The sequence below is a fragment of the Phalaenopsis equestris genome, unplaced genomic scaffold (assembly GCF_001263595.1).
Source record: "Phalaenopsis equestris unplaced genomic scaffold, ASM126359v1 Scaffold000002, whole genome shotgun sequence".
Lineage (NCBI taxonomy): Eukaryota > Viridiplantae > Streptophyta > Magnoliopsida > Asparagales > Orchidaceae > Phalaenopsis > Phalaenopsis equestris.
This window is the reverse complement of record NW_018164444.1, coordinates 14580475-14603994: the sequence shown is the minus strand read 5'-3', so window position 1 is coordinate 14603994 and position 23520 is coordinate 14580475. Positions and strand designations below refer to the sequence as shown.

General features: G+C 31.1%; 1 protein-coding gene across 1 annotated transcript in view; it reads right to left on the bottom strand.

The window, feature by feature from the left end:
* Positions 1 to 1234: 1234 nt before the first annotated feature.
* Positions 1235 to 23520, bottom strand: part of LOC110017969 (syntaxin-32-like) — a 27330-nt gene continuing 5044 nt past the window's right edge. The window contains exons 3-6 of the mRNA XM_020715158.1: positions 3075 to 3325; positions 2579 to 2748; positions 1825 to 2043; positions 1235 to 1478 (exon numbers count right to left, since the gene is read on the bottom strand). Coding sequence (XP_020570817.1) covers positions 1319 to 1478; positions 1825 to 2043; positions 2579 to 2748; positions 3075 to 3325 — 800 coding nt within the window. The 3' untranslated portion in view covers positions 1235 to 1318. The remainder of the gene's footprint in view (positions 1479 to 1824; positions 2044 to 2578; positions 2749 to 3074; positions 3326 to 23520) is intronic.

Here is a 23520-nt window from a genome sequence, read left to right as displayed (position 1 = left end):
AACTAATATTAGCTTTTCTTGCGTCTCATACTACTATTAGGGGAAAATTTTTTCTATCTGGACTCCGGACGTAGTTCTACGTGCGGAATCCAAGTAATATACCGTCATATGTGTTATATCACGCCCACCTAAAAAAATAAACTACGGTCTCCAATAATTCCCACAATAACCTCGAAATAACCTTCGTGGTGTTGTTTCGGGGTTTTTGAAGTGGAATATATAGGTTTCTCTTCGAAAACTCCGAAATAATATCTGCAGTGTTATTTTAGGTTTATTGAAGTGAAATCACAGATGTTATTTCGGGTTATTTTGGAGTTATTGAAGTGGAATATATGAGTTTCTCTTAAATAACCCCGAAATATCATCTATGGTTTCACTTCAATAATCCGAAAATAACCTCCTCAATGTAGCACACGCGGCGATATATTATTGGAGTCCGCATGTAGAGCTGCGTCTAAGTCTAGGTAAAAATTTTTTCGTAGTGAGCTTGGTGGATCAAAAACCTTGTTTAATAAATTAATAACTATTGCAGGAAAAAAAAAACTTCTAACATTCTCGTAGATTGAGTTGTTAATTCCCTGCATCAACGGTGTAATGTAAATCAAAGAAAGAGGATTTCAAAATTTTGATATTTAATTGAATTAAAAAGAAATGAACCGTAAAATTTTGTGATTTTAAAATTCATTATATAGTTCATATCTAACATATTCCAAAGTTATTAAATTTAAGCGATTCTTAAATACATTACAAACTATAACCTATTATCGCTATCAGTGCAGTGTCATTCAACAGCAGGTCACTCATACGCCGCGCCCCCCCGCGCGCCTCCTATCTTCGCGGTCGCCAGCTCATAGCTGCTGCCCGCCGCCTGTCATCCCGGGCCTCCACCAACACCACCTCCAATCTGTCGCCGCCAGCCGCCCGCCGCCCACCATAAAAGTCATAGCCATTATCCTCAAATCACACACAATAAATTTCTGAATTTACTTTATATCAAATCAACAAACTTCAAAATATTTCTATATGCAAAGTTGAAGATTTATTCACATAAACATACGTTACATACCAAACAAAGCCTAATCTAATAAGCAGCCAGAAGAGCACATGACCCAAACAAAACCATATGAAGCTGCAGCCTCATGTTATTAAGTTCAGAAATAGAATTTAGGCAAAACTGTGCAGTAACAGAAAAAAATATTAGAACACTCATCCGTAGAAGAGAAGATTTCATTATATATTACTCTGGAATGAGATGAAAACATTATAACCAAGACAAGAAAAAAAATTTATTAAAAGAGTTTAAAGCCTTGGAACAAAATCATGCGACAAAAAATACAAATATCATGAGAAAAACTATTAATACAAAGAATATCTTCATCATCAGCCACCGGTTGGAGGATATGCTGTTGAGGTACTTCAGTAGCTGGCTCTGTGCTCCTTCAACATTAGCTAAGCTGTCGTCCATGTTTTCATCAATCCTATAAAAATATGCAGAATAATTTCACTGAAATTAATGTCAACTCAGCAATTAATCTCATAAGACACGACAGAATAGGGAAAAATTGAATTTTTTATTGTTATATCACATAAAATTATGATTTTGTTATAATGGCATCCAAAATTTTTTGAAAGAAACTTAAGTGAATTTTGATAATTTAGATGTTTAATGGTCATTTAAAAAAGAAAATTATGTGATTCTAAAGAAAAAGTGGCATGTTTATGGAAGTTAATTTGTTAGAGGGTTGAATATAAAAATTGCTTGAAATTTAGGGGATAATTTAGTAGATTTTACCATTATTTTTCTTTTGAAAAAAAGAGGATAACCTTATGGCTAGCTCTCCCTGCTGGGAAACCATGGTGGCTAATTGAGTGAAGATGCTGCTCAGCTCATGAATGGTAGATTCAACATTTTGGAGGGCTTCTGCTCTGCTATGAATGTAATTGTCCTGCAAAGGGGCAATCAGCTGCTGCTGCTGTTGCTGTTGTTGGAGTAAGGGCTGAGATGGAGATGATGATGATGATGGATCCCCATTTGTCTTTTTCCTGAAAATTAACAGAAATAATGATGCAAAATTTAATAAAAACGCCTAACCAATTGCACAAACAAACCATGATCCGCAATTTCGCATTCATCTTTGTTCATTAAAAAACAGAAGACAAATCTAAAAACAATGTTATAAAATTGGAAGATTTACATACCTGCCACTCAATTCCTATGCTTTTACATATCTAACGCCTAAACTTCAGTTGTTATATACATACCACCTTACCTAGGAAAGAAAAGGTGCATTTGACTTTTTAAAAGTTAAAATGTGGTATTTTTGTGAAATGAAATATTTGGGCGGTATGAATATAAAACGTAAATTTTAGGTGTTAGATACGTAAATTCATAGGAATTGAGTGGTATATAAGCAAATGCCCCTATTAAATTAAGTGGCTTCCAACGAAGGACCGAAAATGAACAAGTTAAGTACTCAAAAATTGGAATCTTGGTCTTTCTACTTTATCTAATGCCATCACATATGCCCAAAAATGAACAAGCTCTTTCCATGTGACGTTATAGTGGCGATCAAGTTACCTGAGAAACAGTTGAGAAGTAGACGCTGAGTCATTTGCCCATGGTGCCGGAGGTGCAGCTGAGTCAGATGTGACCCTCGAGAGAGGTCTTTGTCGAATAAAAGGATTTGTGGGGTCTTTTGATGCTGAAGAAGAAAATAATTGTCGCCGATTATCATGAAGTTTCAAGTTCTGCAGAATGGAAAATAGATATAATAAGTTATTACAATCTTTCTCTGAAGTAATAATTCCATGATGTTAAGCTAGGGGGGGTACTTAGTACATACCACACAATACTTATGTATTTACATATCTAACACCCAAACTTTCATATTTACATTTATAATACTCAAATCTTTATCATATCAGAAATACCTCCATTGTTAACTTTTTAAAGGTGAAATACACAGTTTCATGCATAGGTTTATAACACCAAAGTGTTAAATGTTAAATATGTGAATAAATATTAATTATGTGGTATGCATGTAGATTTCCCTAAGCTAAATTCTAGAGCATACTTCAGTCCTCATGGTTAAAACTTCTTTGAACTCTTCTGTAGTGCTCATCAAGCGGTTCTTCAAGTTGTCAACCACAGTGGCAGAATGACTGGATGTATCACTGGAAATATTTCCACTATCATTTTGCGAATTGAAGAGTAGCTGCAAGTCCACTACTTCAGAGTTTAGAGCAGTAATATCATGTTTAATGACTGCTGTCAGTTCTTGTATCTCGACGGTAGGGTCATCAAAAACTGAAGTTCTCCTTGCCACTGAACAATGAGACATAATTTTAAAATTAGGTCAAGAAAGAAAATTTTTGAAAAATGGTTACCTATGTACACTACAATTGATAAAATTATAGGAGTCAAATCGTGATTCGCGGGTCAGGTTCAGATTTGACCTGAAATTGACCCGACCCAAAATTACTTGATCCAAACCGAACACAAATAATAAACGAGTTAGAATGTCCAACTCAAACCCAAATAATAAACGAGTTAGAATGTCCAACTCAAACCCAACCTGCTAACCTGAACCCAACCCGTATAACCTGTTTAACATAAGACAACAACTAGTCGGGTTTATTTTGAATCGATCTCGGGTATACTGAGTAAGCGGGTCAATTTCGAGTCAATTTCGGTTTAGTGAATCAGTTTAAGATCAATTTTCGGTTGGACGGTACCGACTCAAAAAATTAAATGGATTAGGATTCCTAACTCGCCCGTCGAATCATAATTTCTTTAGTCAAGTTCAGGTGGAGTTGGAATGACGGGTCAATTTTTGACACCCCTAGGTAAGAAATTAAGTCACTCTAATATTTCAAGTATAATATAAATCACAAAAAAGACCACTTGCATGCACTTTCAGCAGCTACAGTTGAATACGTTTGTAACATATTTGAACCCAATCTGGTCTCACATTAGCTTATTTCAAATCTTAGTAAACGTGATTAAAATACACAGCAGTGAAGTTTAGAAGCTGGCATATAAGTTCTACATAAACTATCAATTTCACTGTTTTGTTGTTTTAGAATTCAAGGTTCCTGTACGTCAAACAAACATGGCTATTCAAACTTTTGAATATCAAGATTAAAGACGGGTATCATTGAGATTCAGAAGGCAAGCAGGATGGCTCAATCTTCCAATTGCTCGGTTCTAACAAATTTCACTGTCAGAAGACCAATTTTATAGGCATTTCCTTTAACAAATATGACCTAGGAAAACAAATAGAACAGATGAAAGATTTTAATATTGAAGCGAGATAAAAATTAACAGATGAGAGTGCAAGAGCCCTTATAATCTATTAGAAAAAAAATAAAAAAGAAATAATAATAATGATTGTTTTATCGTATTTTATACGTGCATATTTATAAGATAAATATGATAATAAATTATTTTATTTTATTTATCAGTACTTGTGGGAATCATGATATGATGAAATTACTTCATAAAAAACATCCAATGCAAAACAATAACTTTTACTCAGAGTATTTATAAGTTCTAATTAGTTTCGAGTAAGCGGGTCGATTTCGAGTCAATTTCGGTTTAGTGAATCAGTTTAAGATCAATTTTCAGTTGGACGGTACCGACTCAAAAAATTAAATGGGATAGGATTCCTAACTCGCCCGTCGAATCATGATTTCTTTAGTCAAGTTCAGGTGGAGTTGGCGTGACGGGTCAATTTTTGACACCCCTAGGTAAGAAATTAAGTCACTCTAATATTTCAAGTATAATATAAATCACAAAAAAGACCACTTGCATGCACTTTCAGCAGCTACAGTTGAATACGTTTGTAACATATTTGAACCCAATCTGGTCTCACATTAGCTTATTTCAAATCTTAGTAAACGTGATTAAAATACACAGCAGTGAAGTTTAGAAGTTCGCATATAAGTTCTACATAAACTATCAATTTCACTGTTTTGTTGTTTTAGAATTCAAGGTTCCTGTACGTCAAACAAACATGGCTATTCAAACTTTTGAATATCAAGATTAAAGACGGGTAGAAGGCAAGCAGGATGGCTCAATCTTCCAATTGCTCGGTTCTAACAAATTTCACTGTCAGAAGACCAATTTTATAGGCATTTCCTTTAACAAATCTGACCTAGGAAAACAAATAGAACAGATGAAAGATTTTAATATTGAAGCGAGATAAAAATTAACAGATGAGAGGGCAATAGCCCTTATAATCTATTAGAAAAAAAATAAAAAAGAAATAATAATAATGATTGTTTTATCGTATTTTATACGTGCATATTTATAAAATAAATATGATAATAAATTATTTTATTTTATTTATCAGTACTTGTGGGAATCATGATATGATGAAATTACTTCATAAAAAACATCCAATGCAAAACAATAACTTTTACTCTCAGTATTTATAAGTTCTAGTTAATTTAATGTTCAAATTGGATAAATTCATCAACATAAATATTGCAAAAATTTTTGCTAGCTTTATATAAGAACATAAAATTCAGTTAAGAAATGAGAAAGTGATAATCAAAATACTAAGAGATGGTCATCAGATCCAAAATTTCAAACTAGGTATTACTTTTAAACATGATTATGTAAGATAAAATATAATTAGAAATATATAATGAGGATTAATGATAAATAATATTAATTAAATTAATATTATAATTAATATATGATAACTTAAAGAGAGTAAGATATGAAATATGGAGAAAGCAAAAGGAGAGAAATGATTAGCAAGTTTGAGTGGCAAGCTAATAAATAAAAGAAATTGATTTGGGATGCTTCTTCCTTCAAAAAATATTAAGAAAAAAACTGAGTGTTGGATAAGAGAGAAGAAGAAAAAAACGATCCACTCTAGTATGCATGTGAAAGAAATTTTCATAGGAATTTTGCCATCTAAAACGTAGGATACCCTCCTCTTATCTTAGAATTTATTAAATATTCTTACTACATAATATTTAAGAGATGATTCATGATATATATTAAGCTCTTATGAAAGTTTGTTCATGGTTAATAAAATTTATTCTTGATGGTGGAAATAATCTCTTCACATTGAACAAATTATAATCTCTACATGAAGTTTCAAATTAAGTATACAAACTGTCAATGTTTTCTTGGAATCTGATTTAATTAATGTCATAATTCATCGCTGTGATTATGTATCTTACATAATCAGCAAGCAAATGATATATTATGATATACATATGTAAAAATATTTATGTTATCATAAGAATATTATATGCACTATTGAACTACTTAAAAATATATGAAATGGCTAATATTATATATCCATGGCATGTTAATATTCCATAAAGTTATAATTTAATGCAAGTTTTTTTCTCTTGGTACCTTATTGTAAGTTTTTTTTTCTAAATCAATTAATATCATATGTAGATTATCTTTACTCTCATTATACTTCTCCATCAAACCTCTAAATAAATGTAAAACTTCCACATTAGACTTGATAATTTATGATATACATATGTAAAAATATTTATGTTATCATAAGAATATTATATGCACTATTGAACTACTTAAAAATATATGAAATGGCTAATATTATATATCCATGGCATGTTAATATTCCATAAAGTTATAATTTAATGCAAGTTTTTTTCTCTTGGTACCTTATTGTAAGTTTTTTTTTCTAAATCAATTAATATCATATGTAGATCATCTTTACTCTCATTATACTTCTCCATCAAACCTCTAAATAAATGTAAAACTTCCATATTAGACTTGCATGGCATAAATCAAAACTGATTATAAGAAATCTTTATATCATGTCTTAATCTATGTTCAATTATTCTCTCCCATAATTTTAATGTATGACATATTAACTTAATTTCTCTATAATTTACACGCCCTTGTGCATCACCTTTATTCTTCAAAATGGAGCTCAAAATACTCTTCCTCCACTCAGACATTTTTTTTAGTTTTTAAACTAATATTAAAAATTTTAGTAAGCAAAAAAAAAATTATCAAATCTCCAAAATATCTCCACACCTCTATTATGATACCATTCAGTCCTATTGCTTTTTCAACCTTGATTTTCTTTAAAGCCTCCTCAACTTTCCTTTTACCAATGCGACTGTAAAAATAAAATTTATTATTATTATTAATGATATTAAGATCACCATAGTCGGTCATTTTTTCAAAAACTTCATTAAAAAGTTTATTAAAATATTTCACCCATCTATGAATAACTTCATGGATGAAAGGTTCTTTTTAATTTTCATTTTTAATATATAGTACTTATTTTAATTTTTTTCATTTCACATTATTTGGCTAGTTAATACATATACCGTTCACAATAAGTAAATAATAAAAAAATTATGATTCAAAGACATAAATCATATCGACAGACACACACACACAAATATATCTATATTTTTTTTTAAAAGGAATGGCCGAAGGAGATTAGACAAGTCTCGGTCATCCCTACGTGTTTAAAAAAAATCAAAGTCGAATAAAAGCCCTCTTTTATATTGTTTTTTTTTAATATACTTGAATCTTTCTTAAATTAATATATGAGGCATCCAACATAACTTTGATATCTCGATATGGAATATTTATGAAGTGATTTTTAATTCAAGAAAATAACATTTTAAGTTGAAATTTAGGAATAATGCAAGATATGCTAAAATTATAATTTATTATCTTATGAAAATAATGGAATGTATTATTTTGCATATATAAGTATATGGATCAAATAATAAATTATGTAAATTACGGAAGTGCATATATGATGAAAACAAGGCTAAATGAACAATCCACGGTTTGGTAGGTCTTAAATTTTTCCTACAATAGAGCAAACTAACAAGTTTGTCAAAATGATTAAAAGAGAAGAGGCAAACAATTCTCTATACGATGAAAAGAGGAATGAATGAAAATGTGATTTTATATAATGTTAATGTAACTAATATATAATGAATATAATGCTGATGAACAATAGATAAGCAAAATTATATGGCATGTATCTGAATATGATGCCTGTTAATATATATGAATAAGATGCTTATGCATATGATACTATCCATGATGATGCTATGATGATGAAAGAATATGCATATATGTGAATATGATGCCTGTGAATATATATGAATAAGATTCCTATGTATATGATACCATCCATTATGATGCTATGATGATGAAAGAATGTGACATATAAGATGAGTAAATTGAATCTTTACTTAAAGTATATGATTGCTTCAAGTTTATGTTATGAATCTTATGATAAAAGTATGAATATTTTCACATGTACATATTTATCATTTCAAGGGCTTCCGATGGCGATTTCCGTTGTAATTAATTCTACCGCTCGAAGGTGAGGACCTCGCATCGTCGACTCTCGCTACGTCGTCTGGCATTTACGGAAGCGTCGGCGTCGGCGTCGCTGCTTTCTTCTGCTGTGACTGCGCCCAAAGTCGACATTTCTCGTCCCTGCTTTCGTCAGCGTCGCATCGTCGACTCTCTCATCGTCGTCTCTCTCTGACAGTTAGGTTTTTGACAGCTTCTTGGTCAGACTACGCCCGACAACTCCTCTCTCTGCCGACTCTTTCTGTCAGCAACCTCGTTGTAGCTTAATGACGACAGTTTCTCGTCCCTGCTTTCGTCAGCGTCGCATCGTCGTCTCTCTCTGACAGTTAGGTTTTCGACAGCTTCTTGGTCAGACTACGCCCGACAACTCCTCTCTCTGCCGACTCTTTCTGTCAGCAACCTCGTTGTAGCTTAATGACGACAGCTCTCCTTGCTCTGATGGCATTTCCTTCTTCTTTGGTTGAACCGGACAAAGTTTCATTTGCCCACATGGTGGGTAGGTGGAGTCTGTGGTAGTAGTCCCCTCAAGCTATAAGAAATGTCGCGATGGTACAGATGATTGCCCTTTTGTTAAAAAGAGAAGTATGAGAGGTGAAAAAGCAGCAATCTTTTTCTCTGAATCAAAAATTTTTACCCTGACGAAAAATTCAAGTTTGCTCTTATTGAAAAATTTCAGTGGGGACACCCTCCTATGAAGAGTGTTGAAAATCTTAATCTAGTAGGCAAGTGGAAAGTGAGTCTCATGAATGGGAGACATGTGTTGATCCAACTAACAGTGGCTGAAGACTACACCAGAATTTTTTCCAAGAAATATCTTAATATCGCAGGCAAATCAAAGAAGTTACTCAAGTTGTCTCTTGATTTTGACCCAAATCACGAAACTCTCACTGTACCGATATGGTTTAATTTACCTAGTCTCAAGCTGCATTTTTTTCACCATCAGGTTCTCTACTCTGTTGGGGTTATCCTTGGGGATCCTTTGAAGTTAGATCTACCTACTTTCAACATAACCAGACCCTCGGTGGCTAGAATACTTGTGGAAAGAGAAATTACTTTACCTGATGTTACTGAAGTCTGACTGGGCACAACCCATACTAGTTATTGGCAACAAATCGTCATTGAGCGCAGACCCCATATTGTACCCACTGTAAGATGTTTGGTCATGTCCTTGATAAATGCCACAAGTTTCATCCAAATTTGAAATCTAATGTTGAAGTGAATAAGGATAGGTCTAACCCCACTGCTCCGGACATTTTAATTCCACCTGGGGAGGATACTACAAGACAGGAGGTGTCTGTTGCCCATGAGAATCCCCCTCAAGACACTGTCGTTACTGTTACTGCAAGTGATGTGATGTTGGGATGTGATGTTGGCACCTGCAAGTGATGTGATGTTGGCACCTTCAAACCCCATTGAAAACAATACTGATGGACTATTATTTCAAAATGATAATGTTCAAACTGATAATCAGGAGAGCCTCGTAGCTCCATTTCTTTAGGAAATATCCGGTGTAGAGGCAACTCATACTTCACATATACTATAACCTATTGTTGGTACTACGGTTGGTATTCCTTCTACTTCAGCTTTACCACCCCATCAGACTGATTCTTCGGAAGAGGAATGACAGGTCTATTCTAGGAGTAAGAAGAAGAATGGAGGTCGACTCCAGCTCGGGAACATATTGGATGATACATTGGTTACTACTGACAATGGCAATCATCTTACCAGCTTATTAGTTTGCTCCTACCCTAGAACTAGAGGCAGAGGCAAGACCAAATTGGGTCGCTCTCTAGCCACCTGATACTATGTATTTACGTTTTTATTTAAGTATCTAATGTATTTTTCTGTTTTTTCTAGTTTTGGAACCATTTGTGATTTTTGTGTAGGCCATGCTTGGATCCTCCCACACATTGTATCTGTATCTTTCTTTCTATTTAATATATTAGCCTTTTTGTGCTTTAAAAAAAAATATTTATCATTTCAATATTGAATATTAATGAACACATACTATAATGTTCAACATATAAAATGACAAAAAACTGAATTGTTTTATCTTCAATTATGAACTATATAAACATTCATATCATGCTTTTTTGCATATTCTATTTCTTTTGTGCGATGAATAGTTGGATAAAATTAGGGTAAGCTATTAACATTTATGCTTAATAATGATGTACCTATTTTTGTTATTCATTTCAAGTAACGGAAAGAATATGAAACAATAAATATCAAGGTTATAAAATCTAGATCGAGAATTGTACCAGAATGAGAGGTTCAAGATTCAAAAATTCAATCGAGGTTAAACTGAGAGTTGAATAAGATGACCTAATAAATATAAAAATTATTTTATTATGATTTAAATGATGTAATAATATCAATATGTGAAATAAATAAATAAAATATAAACACAAGTGACATCTTTAATAATTATAAATTTAAAATTTAATATAAAACTCATTAATATACAATTATTTAATAATTATAAATTTAAAATTTAATATTTATTATAAATATATAAATATATATTTATATATATTTAAAAAATTAAAATAACAAATATAATAAAGATATATAAACACAAATATGCTTTATAGTAGAAATATAATTTTATGCTATTGGTATCATTTATAATAATTAATAAGAATAAAATGTTTATAATATTAAAAAAATTAAAAAGTTGAAGAATTTAAAATATTCTTACATTATACTACCAATTTAATATTTTCAAAGTCCATCTCAATCCTTCATTTTTATAGCTCAAATCATATTTCAGCTCTCACAATTTTGTAGTCCCACGTCATAAACAAATCTTAACATTTCACTGTTTATACAAAGAATAATAATTTTATGGCCTAAAAATCTAAATCATCTTGGTCGTGGGCATGCAATGAATTAGTTCGATTAAACTTATATTAATTGTCAAATTTTAGATTTTTAAATTCATAATTATAAGTTCGAATTAATATAATTTATAGAATTAAACATTATATAAAAAGTTTTAATCATTTAATTGAGAGTTAAAAATAATTAAATAAATAATTTGGATTGGTCCTTTCTATATAATCGGGATATGTTCACCAGTTTGACCGACGATTCACATTGGTTTTCACTAATTCGATGTGAAAAACAGTATTCAGGGCCTATTTGGGGCAGCTTATAAGTGCGGCGGCGTTTTCGAAAATGCCGCCTACCCGTTTGTTTCGCACGTTTCATAGATTATATCAAAACTGCGTTTTAAATTTTCTATTGCACATGAATCGCTGGGTTATACCTGCGATTCGCGTTCGCCTAGAGCTTATTTCACTTTTTTTACGCCTCTACCCCTCTCGCTCACGAAACCTACCTCGCATCTAATGGCGACGAGCGAATTGAGGAGAAGGAGGAGCGTGACGCTCAAGCGAGAAACGCGGGGTCGTTGATATCCTTTTCAAGAAGCTGTCCCATAACTCTTGCTTAATGGAGGCTGGATCGGAGGAGCATCGGTGAAGTTCAGAGTGGAGATGAGGATGGCGATTGTCGGGTCTGTGCGGCAGCAGGAGACTTTTTGGCGAGGTTTGTTGAGAGGGAGGGAGGCGAGTTCATGGGACAGATTGGGGGTTTTAGCCACGAGAGTGAACACGACCTGGCGATGATGGTTAGCGATTTCTTAGAGGATTGGAGTGGTGGTGCGGAGTCGCGGTATAGCAATGACAGTGACTCTGGGTTTCCAGATCCTAAACTTCTGGCGGAGAATGTTCGGGCGAGCTTTCATTCCGCAAATAGGATTTCCCTTTTGTTTATCTTCTGTATTTTGCTAGTCGCTATCTGAATTTTTGATTAATTTTAGTTTCAATTGCTTGCTTAATGTTAGTTATATTTAGAAGTTAAAAAATGAATATAAGCTCTATCAATTCCTTAAAAAAAAAATAATGAAGTGCGTTCATAAAGAGCGAAAATGAAATATTTATCGATCTACAAGCAATCAATTATGCCCTGATAAAATTTATTCTCATTTGTCTATAAGCCCTGTTACACTCTGCCCTCCTGCACCATTGATTTTAAGTTGTTTACTTGCAATTAGGCAATACTTCAGAGGCGTTTTTATAAGTATTAGAAGTTAACATCCTTGCTCAGAATTCATATTGCTTGATAGTCTTGCAACATCTGGACAATTGTACGATCATTCATAAGGTTTAGAAAATGGATGACCGTCCTGATTTCTCCCAAATAGATAGGAAAGGAAGTTGCTGCTGATGGTAGGTTATTAATGATTTTTTATTGTCGGAATTTGATTAAATTAATCTGTCTTGAAATTGTTGGTTAGATTAAGCTTTTTTTTATTAAATTTGTAATTGCAATTTTTACACAATACATTTACTAGCAAAAAATAAGTTATTTGTGCAAAGAGCATAATCATCACTAATTTTTTATGGTTTGTCATAGTTATCATAATGATCTATTGGATTGATGCAACCTGCAGCTTGCAAGGTTTATTAATCTATTAGCTACTACCAATTTCTTTAGTCACTGTTTCTGAAAAAATTGCTTAATTAATATCTCACAAAATGCAAAAACTATAAAAATGTTTGTGCAGTACCTTATGATAGAATCATTTTATTCTTCGGTCAATTTTAGTAGTTATATGTTCAATTGTTTTCATTTATTCTTTTGATCTTTTGGTTTATGTATTCGAAGTAATTTATTAGAGAGAGTAAGAATTCATATTGCTTGATAGTCTTGCAACATCTGGACAATTGTACGATCATTCATAAGGTTTAGAAAATGGAATATCGTCCTGATTTCTCCCAAATAGATAGGAAAGGAAGTTGCTGCTGATGGTAGGTTATTAATGATTTTTTATTGTCGGAATTTGATTAAATTAATCTGTCTTGAAATTGTTGGTTAGATTAAGCTTTTTTTTATTAAATTTGTAATTGCAATTTTTACACAATACATTTACTAGCAAAAAATAAGTTATTTGTGCAAAGAGCATAATCATCACTAATTTTTTATGGTTTGTCATAGTTATCAGAATGATCTATTGGATTGATGCAACCTGCAGCTTGCAAGGTTAATTAATCTATTAGCTACTACATATTTCTTTAGTCACTGTTTCTGAAAAAATTGCTTAATTAATATCTCACAAAATGCAAAAACTATAAAAATGTTTGTGCAGTACCTTATGATAGAATCATTTTATTCTTTAGTCAATTTTAGTAGTTATATGTTCAATTGTTTTCATTTATTCTTTTGATCTTTTGGTTTATGTATTCGAGGTAATTTATTAGAGAGAGTAACCTTAGATAGTTTGGTCACATTAAACATCGACCATTTGATGACAAGAACTTCAGCCAGTTGTTTTATATTTGACATATGTTAAGAAAGATAGAAGTAGACCTAAAAGAACTTCAACCAGTTGTTTTATATTTGACATATGTCAAGAAAGCTAAGTAAACCTAAAAGAACAACATTCTATGCAGAATCATGGAACTTCTCAAATCAATCACATAGATCTGCATGTAGAAAGCTATCTTTGAACCTTAAAAGCCTCTCTTTCAAAAATCGAGATGAGTTTGGTCATTATATTGTTGTTGCAAACAGCTCGACTGCGTGTAGTCGAAAAGATCATTTTTCCAAAAATAGCTATAAATAAGCTGTTTACAAAACTCACAAACCAAACAGCTAAACAACTTATCTAAAACAGAAAACAGGGGTAGAATGGTCATTCTCCAGAATCAGCTGTTTTCCAAACGCACAAACCAAACAGTCAGACAGTTTATCCAGATCAGTTGCTCATCAGCAGACTATCAGGATAAGCTGCTTACAGCAGAAGCCGAATAAGCTGCAGCTGCCCCAAACAGACCCTTAAACTACCCAAACTAACAATATGTATGATTCATGGTCAAAACAGTTGAACGGACCGATCCGGTCGAATTTTTAAAATATTGATAAACATAATAAATCATTGAATATCATACACATATAAAATGTCTTATTTTGAGACAACTAATGATGTAACCATATATATGAGAAGATGTAATCTTTGATATTGTATAATTATAGCTTAAGTAATAGACTCTGGGGATAAATATAAATACAAAAATATTTTTGTAAGGACAATAATATAAATGGCTAGAAAAAAAAACAAATGAATATTATATCCCTCCCTCTATTCTACTCCAGTGTAAGGACAATAATATAAATGGCTAGAAAAAAAAAAACAAATGAATATTATATCCCTCCCTCTATTCTACTCCAGCTCTTATCGTCTCTAATGCAATACGGATTATCTGAGTTGGGTTATGTCAGAGCATTTTCAAGTTTTGAGAGTAGTTGAAAACAATGCAAGCGCGTTCATAGATAAACCCGGCAACATATAACAGAAAATGACACAGTAGTTTTAAAATATGATATAATGCTAACATACTCATGCTTTAGGTGGCAAATATATGTGGAAGGCACCTCAAGTTTCTTGCATAAGGTCAACCAAAATGTCATTAAAATACACTTATTTGCTACATTTATGATTAAGAGATTGACAGTCGCATACTTATACATCTTAATACTTCAAGCAACTGTCATCCAGTTGAAGAAGGTATGTAATTGCGTCATCATTTCAAAATATCAATATATGAGACATTTGTTTTTTCATCAAGTATGATCTAGGTGCCCCCAAACTTCAAAGAAGGTATGCCCAGAGGCTCGCCGTCAAATAGGTCTGGAGATGATAAATGTTTCCTATAGAATGCTTCTCTCTAAAATCATTAGGCGTGGACACGATTTAAAATTATGCAATATGAACAAAACCTCAGTGCTTCTTTGAGTGTTTTAACATGATGTGTAGGTGACATGGAGTGATATATAAAGTGTACGCCTCAAAAAATGCAGTGCGTTTCGCATCATGTCTCAACTAAAGTTTGATGAGGTATGTGCAATTTAGAACTAGGGCTTATTTTCTAAATACAAGTATAAGTAAAAAATTAATAAAGCCAATTTCTCCGCTGCATCTCACAGTTATGTTTGATATCGGTCACATGACCAAACCCATGTGACTCTCGTCTCATGCACTCCCTTCACTCATTTTCATGTATGTTGTCAATAATCCCCTTAGACATAGTTGCTGGCGTCACTTGCCAATTATTTTTTTTCTACAAGAAACATTCCTCCTCTTCCTCTAGTATAAAGGAAAAATAAAGTAATGAAGGAGATTTTGATAATCTCGATCACACTGCATCAAAAGATAATAAAATTCTTATATATGATGACACTTTTGAAGATGCAGAAAGAAAAATGAGATCATTATAGATTTTGATCTTCATAATGTGTTTAAATTTGAGTGAGTATTTACCTTGAATCTCGTTTCAAACTTTAATTTTACATTAACATTTCAAATTGATATGTACTTAATTTTTTTATTAAATGATTTCTATGTCTTCATAGTAAAAAACTAATATAACATTGATTTAAGAAATATTAATGAATTGATCTTAAGTTTATGATCTTTTTTTTAGGCTTATGTTTTGATCTATCTCAAGATTTGTACATCATCTCCATAATTTTTAGTTCTTGATTTCACCTTTTTAAATTTCATCTTAGAACTTGATTTCACCTTTTAATATTTTGCATGGTAGTGTTTAGTAAATTTCACATTGCAAATACTTCTTATAGATGACATCAAAGATATTGGAGGTGACGACGTAGTAGTAAGAGTTATTGGACAAAATTTATTAGGCATAGTGTATCTCCATGGAGTACGCCTACATTGTTTGTGCTATAGAATGAGTTATTGGGTGTCAAAATTTGATGGTAAAGAAAGAAGTTACAGAAATATCTTTTGGTACTCACTGTGACAACTGTTAAGTTTGTAATCATGTTTTTGGTATAAGTGTATGACAAATGTCTCAACTGTATTTATGATTTGATAAATAGCATGTTCAAGGCATATTTAGATCAACTTGTTTTTATTTATATTAATGATTTAATGATCTAATGATGTATGCAAGCACAGAGAATGATCACGGATTCCTTTAAGGCTGATGTTAGAAAATTTAGTGCAGCACCAATTATAAACAATTTTTTAAAATCTGAACTCCAGTTAAAAATACGTAGCATTTATAAGCCATTTTGTCGGTGATAACAGGATATTCATAAATATCCAAAAGGTGCAAGTAATGATTGATTGGCTGAGTAAAATTTTAGTGTCAACGGTTTGCAATTTTCTGGGCACAACATGTTATTATAATAAGTTTGTTAAAAACTTTTTGCATACTGCAAATAATTTGACAAGATTGGCTCAAAAAAGATATCTACTAACCAGACATCAATGTTATCAAAGTGCAAAATGCAATACGATGAGCAAGGCTTTACTTTTGCTTCAAAGCGCAAAGCGCAGAGTAAAACTACACTTTTATTAACCAAAGCACTAATATATTATATGAAATCATGAATATATAACTACATTCATAAATAAGTATATAACATAAATTACAAATTAAATGTTGATATAAAATAGAAAAGAATGTAGTGCAAGATTGACTCAAAAAAGATATCTATTGACCGGTCATCGGTGTTATCAAAGCGCAAAACGCAATACGATGCTCAAAACTTTACTTTTGCTTCAAAGCGCAAAACACAGAGCAAAACGACTCTTTTATTAACCAAAGCGCTAATATATTATATAAAATCATTAATATATAACTACTTTCATGAACAAGTATATAACATAAAGTATAACTTAAATGTTGATATAAAATAAAAAAGAATGTAGTACAATACCTAACTTGAAAGCAAACATTGAGAAAGAATGTTTATTTCTTTTGAAAATTAAAAATTTAAACTAAAATATTTTGACATTAATTAAAATTTGCTCAAAACCTGTACTTTTATCGTTTATCCTCATTACCTAAGAAAAATGGGTATTTGCATACATATGACTTAATTCTTATGTATTTAAATATCTAACGCCTAGATATAATATGTAAAAATTGAAGTTTAGGAAGTAGATATGTAAATACATAGGACTAAGAGACACGGTCAATTAAATTGTAGTCTAGGTCAAAGTGGAAAGAAACTGTACCGTTTGAAGCTCACTTCGAATTCTAGGCCAAGTCGAAGACAATGCTCGGCTCCCTTATGCTCCTACAAATAGCTGACCGAAGCCTTTATCTATTATCGTTAAATCGTTACACGTACATATTGCCTTTAGCGCTTTAAAGCGCGCTTCAATGAAGCAAAACAGTCATCAAGTGCTTCACTTTGCTTTGCGCATGAAGCAAGCTTCGAAGCTCGCTTTTAAAAACATTATTGGACATCTAATTATGTAATCATTTTTTTTAAAATTAAATAGTTGTTTAATATCAACAATAGATATGACTATTCAATCTAGTATTGAGGCTTTCAAGTAATTAGTGATGCTTGTCTAAGTAGATTTGGTTTTATTGCATGAACAAGACAAAGTTGTCACATATACTTCTAAAAATTAAAGCAGCATTAGACAAATTATTTGACTCATTATTTGGAGTTGGTGGTTATTGTATTTGCATTAAAAATTATGAATAAAAAATATTTTTATATACTAAGATATGAGATCTATATGGATCATCGAAATTTTTTTTTTGTTTTTTTTTTTAATGAATCATCGGAATTTGAAATGTATTTTCACTCAAAATGAGCTAAACATATAAGAGTTGGTTAAAGCTAGTCAAATATTATAAAACTATCATTACATATCAATCTGATAAAGATAATGTTGGGGTTGATGCCTTGAATAGGAAGTTCATTTGGGCATTAACTCGTATAATTACATCTTATGAAGCTTTAACTTTTGAGATAATAAAATTGGAATTGAAAGTTATTAGTAAAGCTGATGTGGATGCACGAGTGCTTTCATCGATGATTGTTTAAGCTTCTTTATAGAAGAGAATTGAGGCCTGAAAATTAGATGTTGGGTGCCTAAAAGGAAAACTAAACTGCAAAAGAGTCAACTTTGAGTTCCTGCTAATGGTGATCTAAGGATCATAAAAGGCTCCTTATTTTGGAAATACGATTTAACCAAGAGTATCAAGATATATTATAATTTGAAGTTGATGCTTTGATGGCTGGATTGAAGCATGAAATCACAAAGTTTGCCTCAAGATATGAGATATGTTGATGGTGGAAACAAAGCATCAAAGACCTAGGAATTAATTACAGCCTTTGTTTATCCCCGAGTGAATGCAGTTGAAGTCATAATGAATTTTGCTATGGGATTTCCGAGGCTAGATAGTTAGGAACATGGCTTACAGTTGAAAGGTTGACTAAATCAACAAAAAAAATTTCTTCCTATGATGCAAAAAAATTCAATTTAGTGCGGTTGTATGTGGAAGATCATCATACTACAAGATATATCAAAATTATTATTTATGATTGCACTAATACATCCAAATTGTGAAGAATTATCTACATGGTCAAAAGACTAAGTTGAACTTTAACATGGCTTTCATCTGCAAATATATAGTCAGTTTGAGAGGACCATTCAAATGCTAAAAATTCTATTAATAGTGTAAACTTGATTTTAGTGGATATTGGAAAAATAAAGTCACATATTTTTAATTGAAGTTGCCTATAACAATAGCATTCAATACAGTATTGGTTTAATGTCGTAAGAGGTGTATCACAGAAGATGCAAGACATCAATGTCTTAAACAGAAGTGCGTGAGCGGAAATATAAATTAGTAAATCACGTCACTGAGAAGATCAAATTAATCAAGAATAATTTGAGAGCATCACATAATAAACAAAAAAATATTATGATCCAAAGCACCAGACAGCTGAATTTTAAGAAGGTGATTATATTTTTAAGCTAGTCATATGAAAAGTGTTTAGTTTATTGATAAAAAAATAAAAGCTGAATATGAGATTTATCAAGCATTTCAAGATGATTAATTGAGTTAAAAAATCTACTTATAAGTTATTATTGTCAGATCATATGATAGATGTGCATAGTGTATTCCATATACCAATGTAAAGGAAATGAGTCATAAATGTTAAGCAAAAAATTCTTGAGGATGAGATTAAGAATAAACTCAACTGGACTTAAAAAGAGCTTCAATGAAATTTTGTTTATGCTGTGAGACACTTAGGAAGCAAACAAACTCCTATTATCAAAATTCAATAGAAGCACAAGTTAAATAGAAATCATATGAGAAAAAAAGATGGCACAAGATAGCTTTATCTAAATCTATTTGATTGTTGACAAATAGTGAATGCCAAAAAAGAGATTATTATAAGGAGAAGGAATTTAAAAATCACTTCTACAGAATTTGGAACAACATGTAATTATCCGATTTTGATTTGACGATACTAGAATGTTATAATTTATGTTGACTAATTTTCAATGAATTTTTAGCATTGATTTTATGCATGGTTTATTCATCAATTTTTTGCTTTTTTGGCCTAAAGTAAATTATGATATGTTGAAATCAAATGAAGTACATTCAATTCAATTTTCTTGATATATTTTATGTTCAATTTACAAACTATCCTCATCATACTATAAAGAACTATGTACTCAATTTTATGTATATTATACCCATTTTTACAAGCATTACAAGTATGAAACAATCAGCTTCTTATTAGATTTGCCTTTCTTAAAAAATTAACATGTACTTATTCAAACGAGTTTTTGAAACCATCCAATATCTATTTTAGGAACAATTTTTGTCAATATTCTAAACATATTATAGTATATACTGGTTATCTTTTAAAATTTTTGCAGTTATAAAGTTCAATAGAGAAGCATATTTATGTGAACATAAAACTAAAAAATTAACTGGTTACGAATAAATTCATTATTATATATATATATATATATATATATATATGTAAAACCTGCCAATGCATCTCCATGATTGTGAGCTGCTATAGAGAGGGAGAAAAGGAGGAAGAATGAAGGGTTTAGGAACTGAAGTTTTAGAGCTTTCATCCATCAAGACAGATGAGGAAACTGTTCAGCTCGAGGTAGGAAACTGTTCAGCTCGAGGTAGGCTATTATTACCTTAGTTTCAAATTCAATTTTGTTATTTTCGTGAAAACTTTGATAATTTATTTGATTAAATTTTATACAAATTTAAATCTACAAAAATTTTGAAATTTGTCATCATATAACTCTTGATATGCCATGGAGTAAATTATTATAGTCATATTAGTATGGATGTTATTTTTTTACCGGATGACTTATGTTATGTAACATTTTCCGTAACTTAGTGATTATATAGACACTGATAAAAAATACTATAGCATAATAAAATTTATAAATGATGTTGTCAGCATTTTATATACATATAGCTTTGTGATTTATAATTGATAAATTGTGTACGCCAAATTACCCTATAAATCTTATTATTTATCTCATATATAATTTTTTATGGATTATTATGAAATGTTAGAAATTATTCATATATTTAAAAATTTCTGATTTTTTTCTTATATATCTAAATTGGATGTGAAAAAAAAGTGAAGTTCGAAAAAAAAGTATATTATATTATATTATTAAAATATGTTATGTTATATTATATTATGTTATTGATATATATTATATTAGATATATTTGATACAATGTCTCAAACCAGCCGAAAGATAATTTAACTATGATTACTGATTATCTTATTATTTTTTATTTTATTTTAAATTATATTGGATTTCAATTTAATTGATTGTGAAAAAAAAAGTTGTTCTGACGGAAGAATATTTTAAGTTGCAAATGAGATAGAATTATATGATGATAAATATGAATCTTTTTTTTAGTTTGATGCATGCAAAGATGCCTTCACTATGAATCTTGATCGTCATTGAATATTTAAATTTTAAGTGAATGTTTACCTAAAATCACATTTTAAATTTTTATTTTATTTTAAAATTTAGGATTAAGATTTTAAGATTTGTCACTTTATGATAATAAATTAAATCAACAGATCAAAGATTTATGCCTATGAATTATTTTTAATTATAAGTGTGTTTTCTTTCATGAGGCTTACGCCTCGACTTGCTAGGGAAAAACACCTTACTCTCGATTTTGTCTTTTTAAGCTTTGGTTCATGAGGCTTACGCCTCGACTTGCTAGGGAAAAACTCTCGATTTTGTCTTTTTAAGCTTTGGTCCAACTAATATAGTGTGGAGACAGCAGGCTCTACTCCCAGATTTCCATGGATTAGGAATATAGATCCAACATAATTATGAGCCACGAAAATTCCTATCAAGTTCTATATATCTCCTTATATTTTCCATAAAAGTAGAATACATCTGTTCTCTTAAGCATTAACGAGTAAGAAAAAAGTAAACCTATGGTCAAATACCCTACATCGCCTTAAGATGCTCGAAAAGCATTTGAATTAGCATAATTAAATCAAATTTTATGTACTATCAATGCACTAATGAGGATGACATTTGAGAAACTGAATTCGAAATGAATACATATATCAATTTGAAGAATTAAATTTTAAATTTGATTTGCATTAAAGAAACAAGTTAGCAACTATAATTTCATGAATGAACTTCGACCTTAAAATAAGATAAAAATACAACTCTTTGAAACCAAAGAATGTAGATAAAGCTCATCGTAAACCCTAAAAGAGGATATGTCAGCTTCTTTCCTTTAAAAGCAATGCAAAATATTTTGTTGCCATAAGGACGCCTGTATCTATTAAAACAATCATAGTTTATCCAAAGATTAGTAATACACACATACTCTCCACGGATGTTTTCACTAATATTCATAAATCAATGGGTAAACAAACTACCAAGATTGTCTATGATAGGTATCAAATAAAACTTAATTCAGCCTCACCATGCCCTCATAAAATTATGTATATTATGAGAGAATATAATGATGTTCCATATTCAACCAATGAAAATAAAGAAAATGTGAAGATAATGAATTCCTCGCCGATGATGATTTCAACAAAAATGCAGCAAAAAATTAACATCCTAAATTATATGCAATGCATCCCCCATAAACAAACATATATCTCAAACAGCTTTGAATTTAAAGCTAAAATAAAATTTTAGAATGAAACCAAACTAAAATCAAATCTGGAAACAAAAGTAACAAAAAAAAGACTCTTAAACCTTTAATTAATTCACCCATGTTTCCTCATGATTTCAGAATTTAACCAGTAGACACTATAATTATTGCATTCAATGATTTTATTACAAAGTATGTTGAGCCTATGCATAAATTAAATATTGAACTCAAATATATTTTTTTAAATATGATGCAAACATATGATTGCAATGCAATTTCATCGATTTAGGGCCCCATTATTCATGAATTAGTATGCAGTGTCTAAATGCAATTTGAATTCCGTTCTTGGATGGTGCAAATGACGATTGTGATTTTAGGATTACTAAATTCTTGCTCTCAGTTGACGCCTTTATGACAGTACAAGAAGCAAATTTTATGTAGCCAAGAGCCAAAGGGAATGGAAGAAGAAAGGGAGAGAAATGGTAGAGTAGAAGAAGTACTAATTCAAAGTGAATAAAATTGCATTCATAAACTTCAATGCATAGTTAGAAGCTATAGCTATAACCATCTAAGTCCTTACTAAAGAAATAAATAATTAGAAGAATTATTCAAATCTAGTCTAAGAGATAAGATGATAACTATCCATCTAAATAAGATATTTGATAAGTCAAGTTCTTATTTAAATTTTTATTACATTATCTAAATACGATGAAAAGTGTGCAAGGGCCGCTACACCCGCGTCTGGGTGTAGTGTCAAATAAACAAGGGTTTCAACATTACGAACGGATGTGAGTAAAGAAGTTAGCCCATTAAACTAATATTAGGATAGGATCTTAGAGTATAGATACTCTCACTAGTAAATTAATAAAAATTAGTTGATATTATAATTCATAGAAAGATAAATATCTTATGTATTCAAGAAACTAAATGGTTTGGAGAAAAGGCTAAGGAGATTGATACCTTAGGTTTTAAACTTTGGTACTCAACTAAGAGTAGCACTAGAAATGGTGTAAGTGTAATTATAGATAAGAGTTTGAAAGACAATGTTGTAAAATTTAATAAAATTGGAGATAGAATTATAGCCCTTAAGATTATTGTTGACACTAAAATTTTTAATATTATAAGTAGGGCTGTCAATTTGGCTCGTTGTTCGTGAACAGCTCGTGTTCGGCTCGTTAAGCAGCTCGTGTTC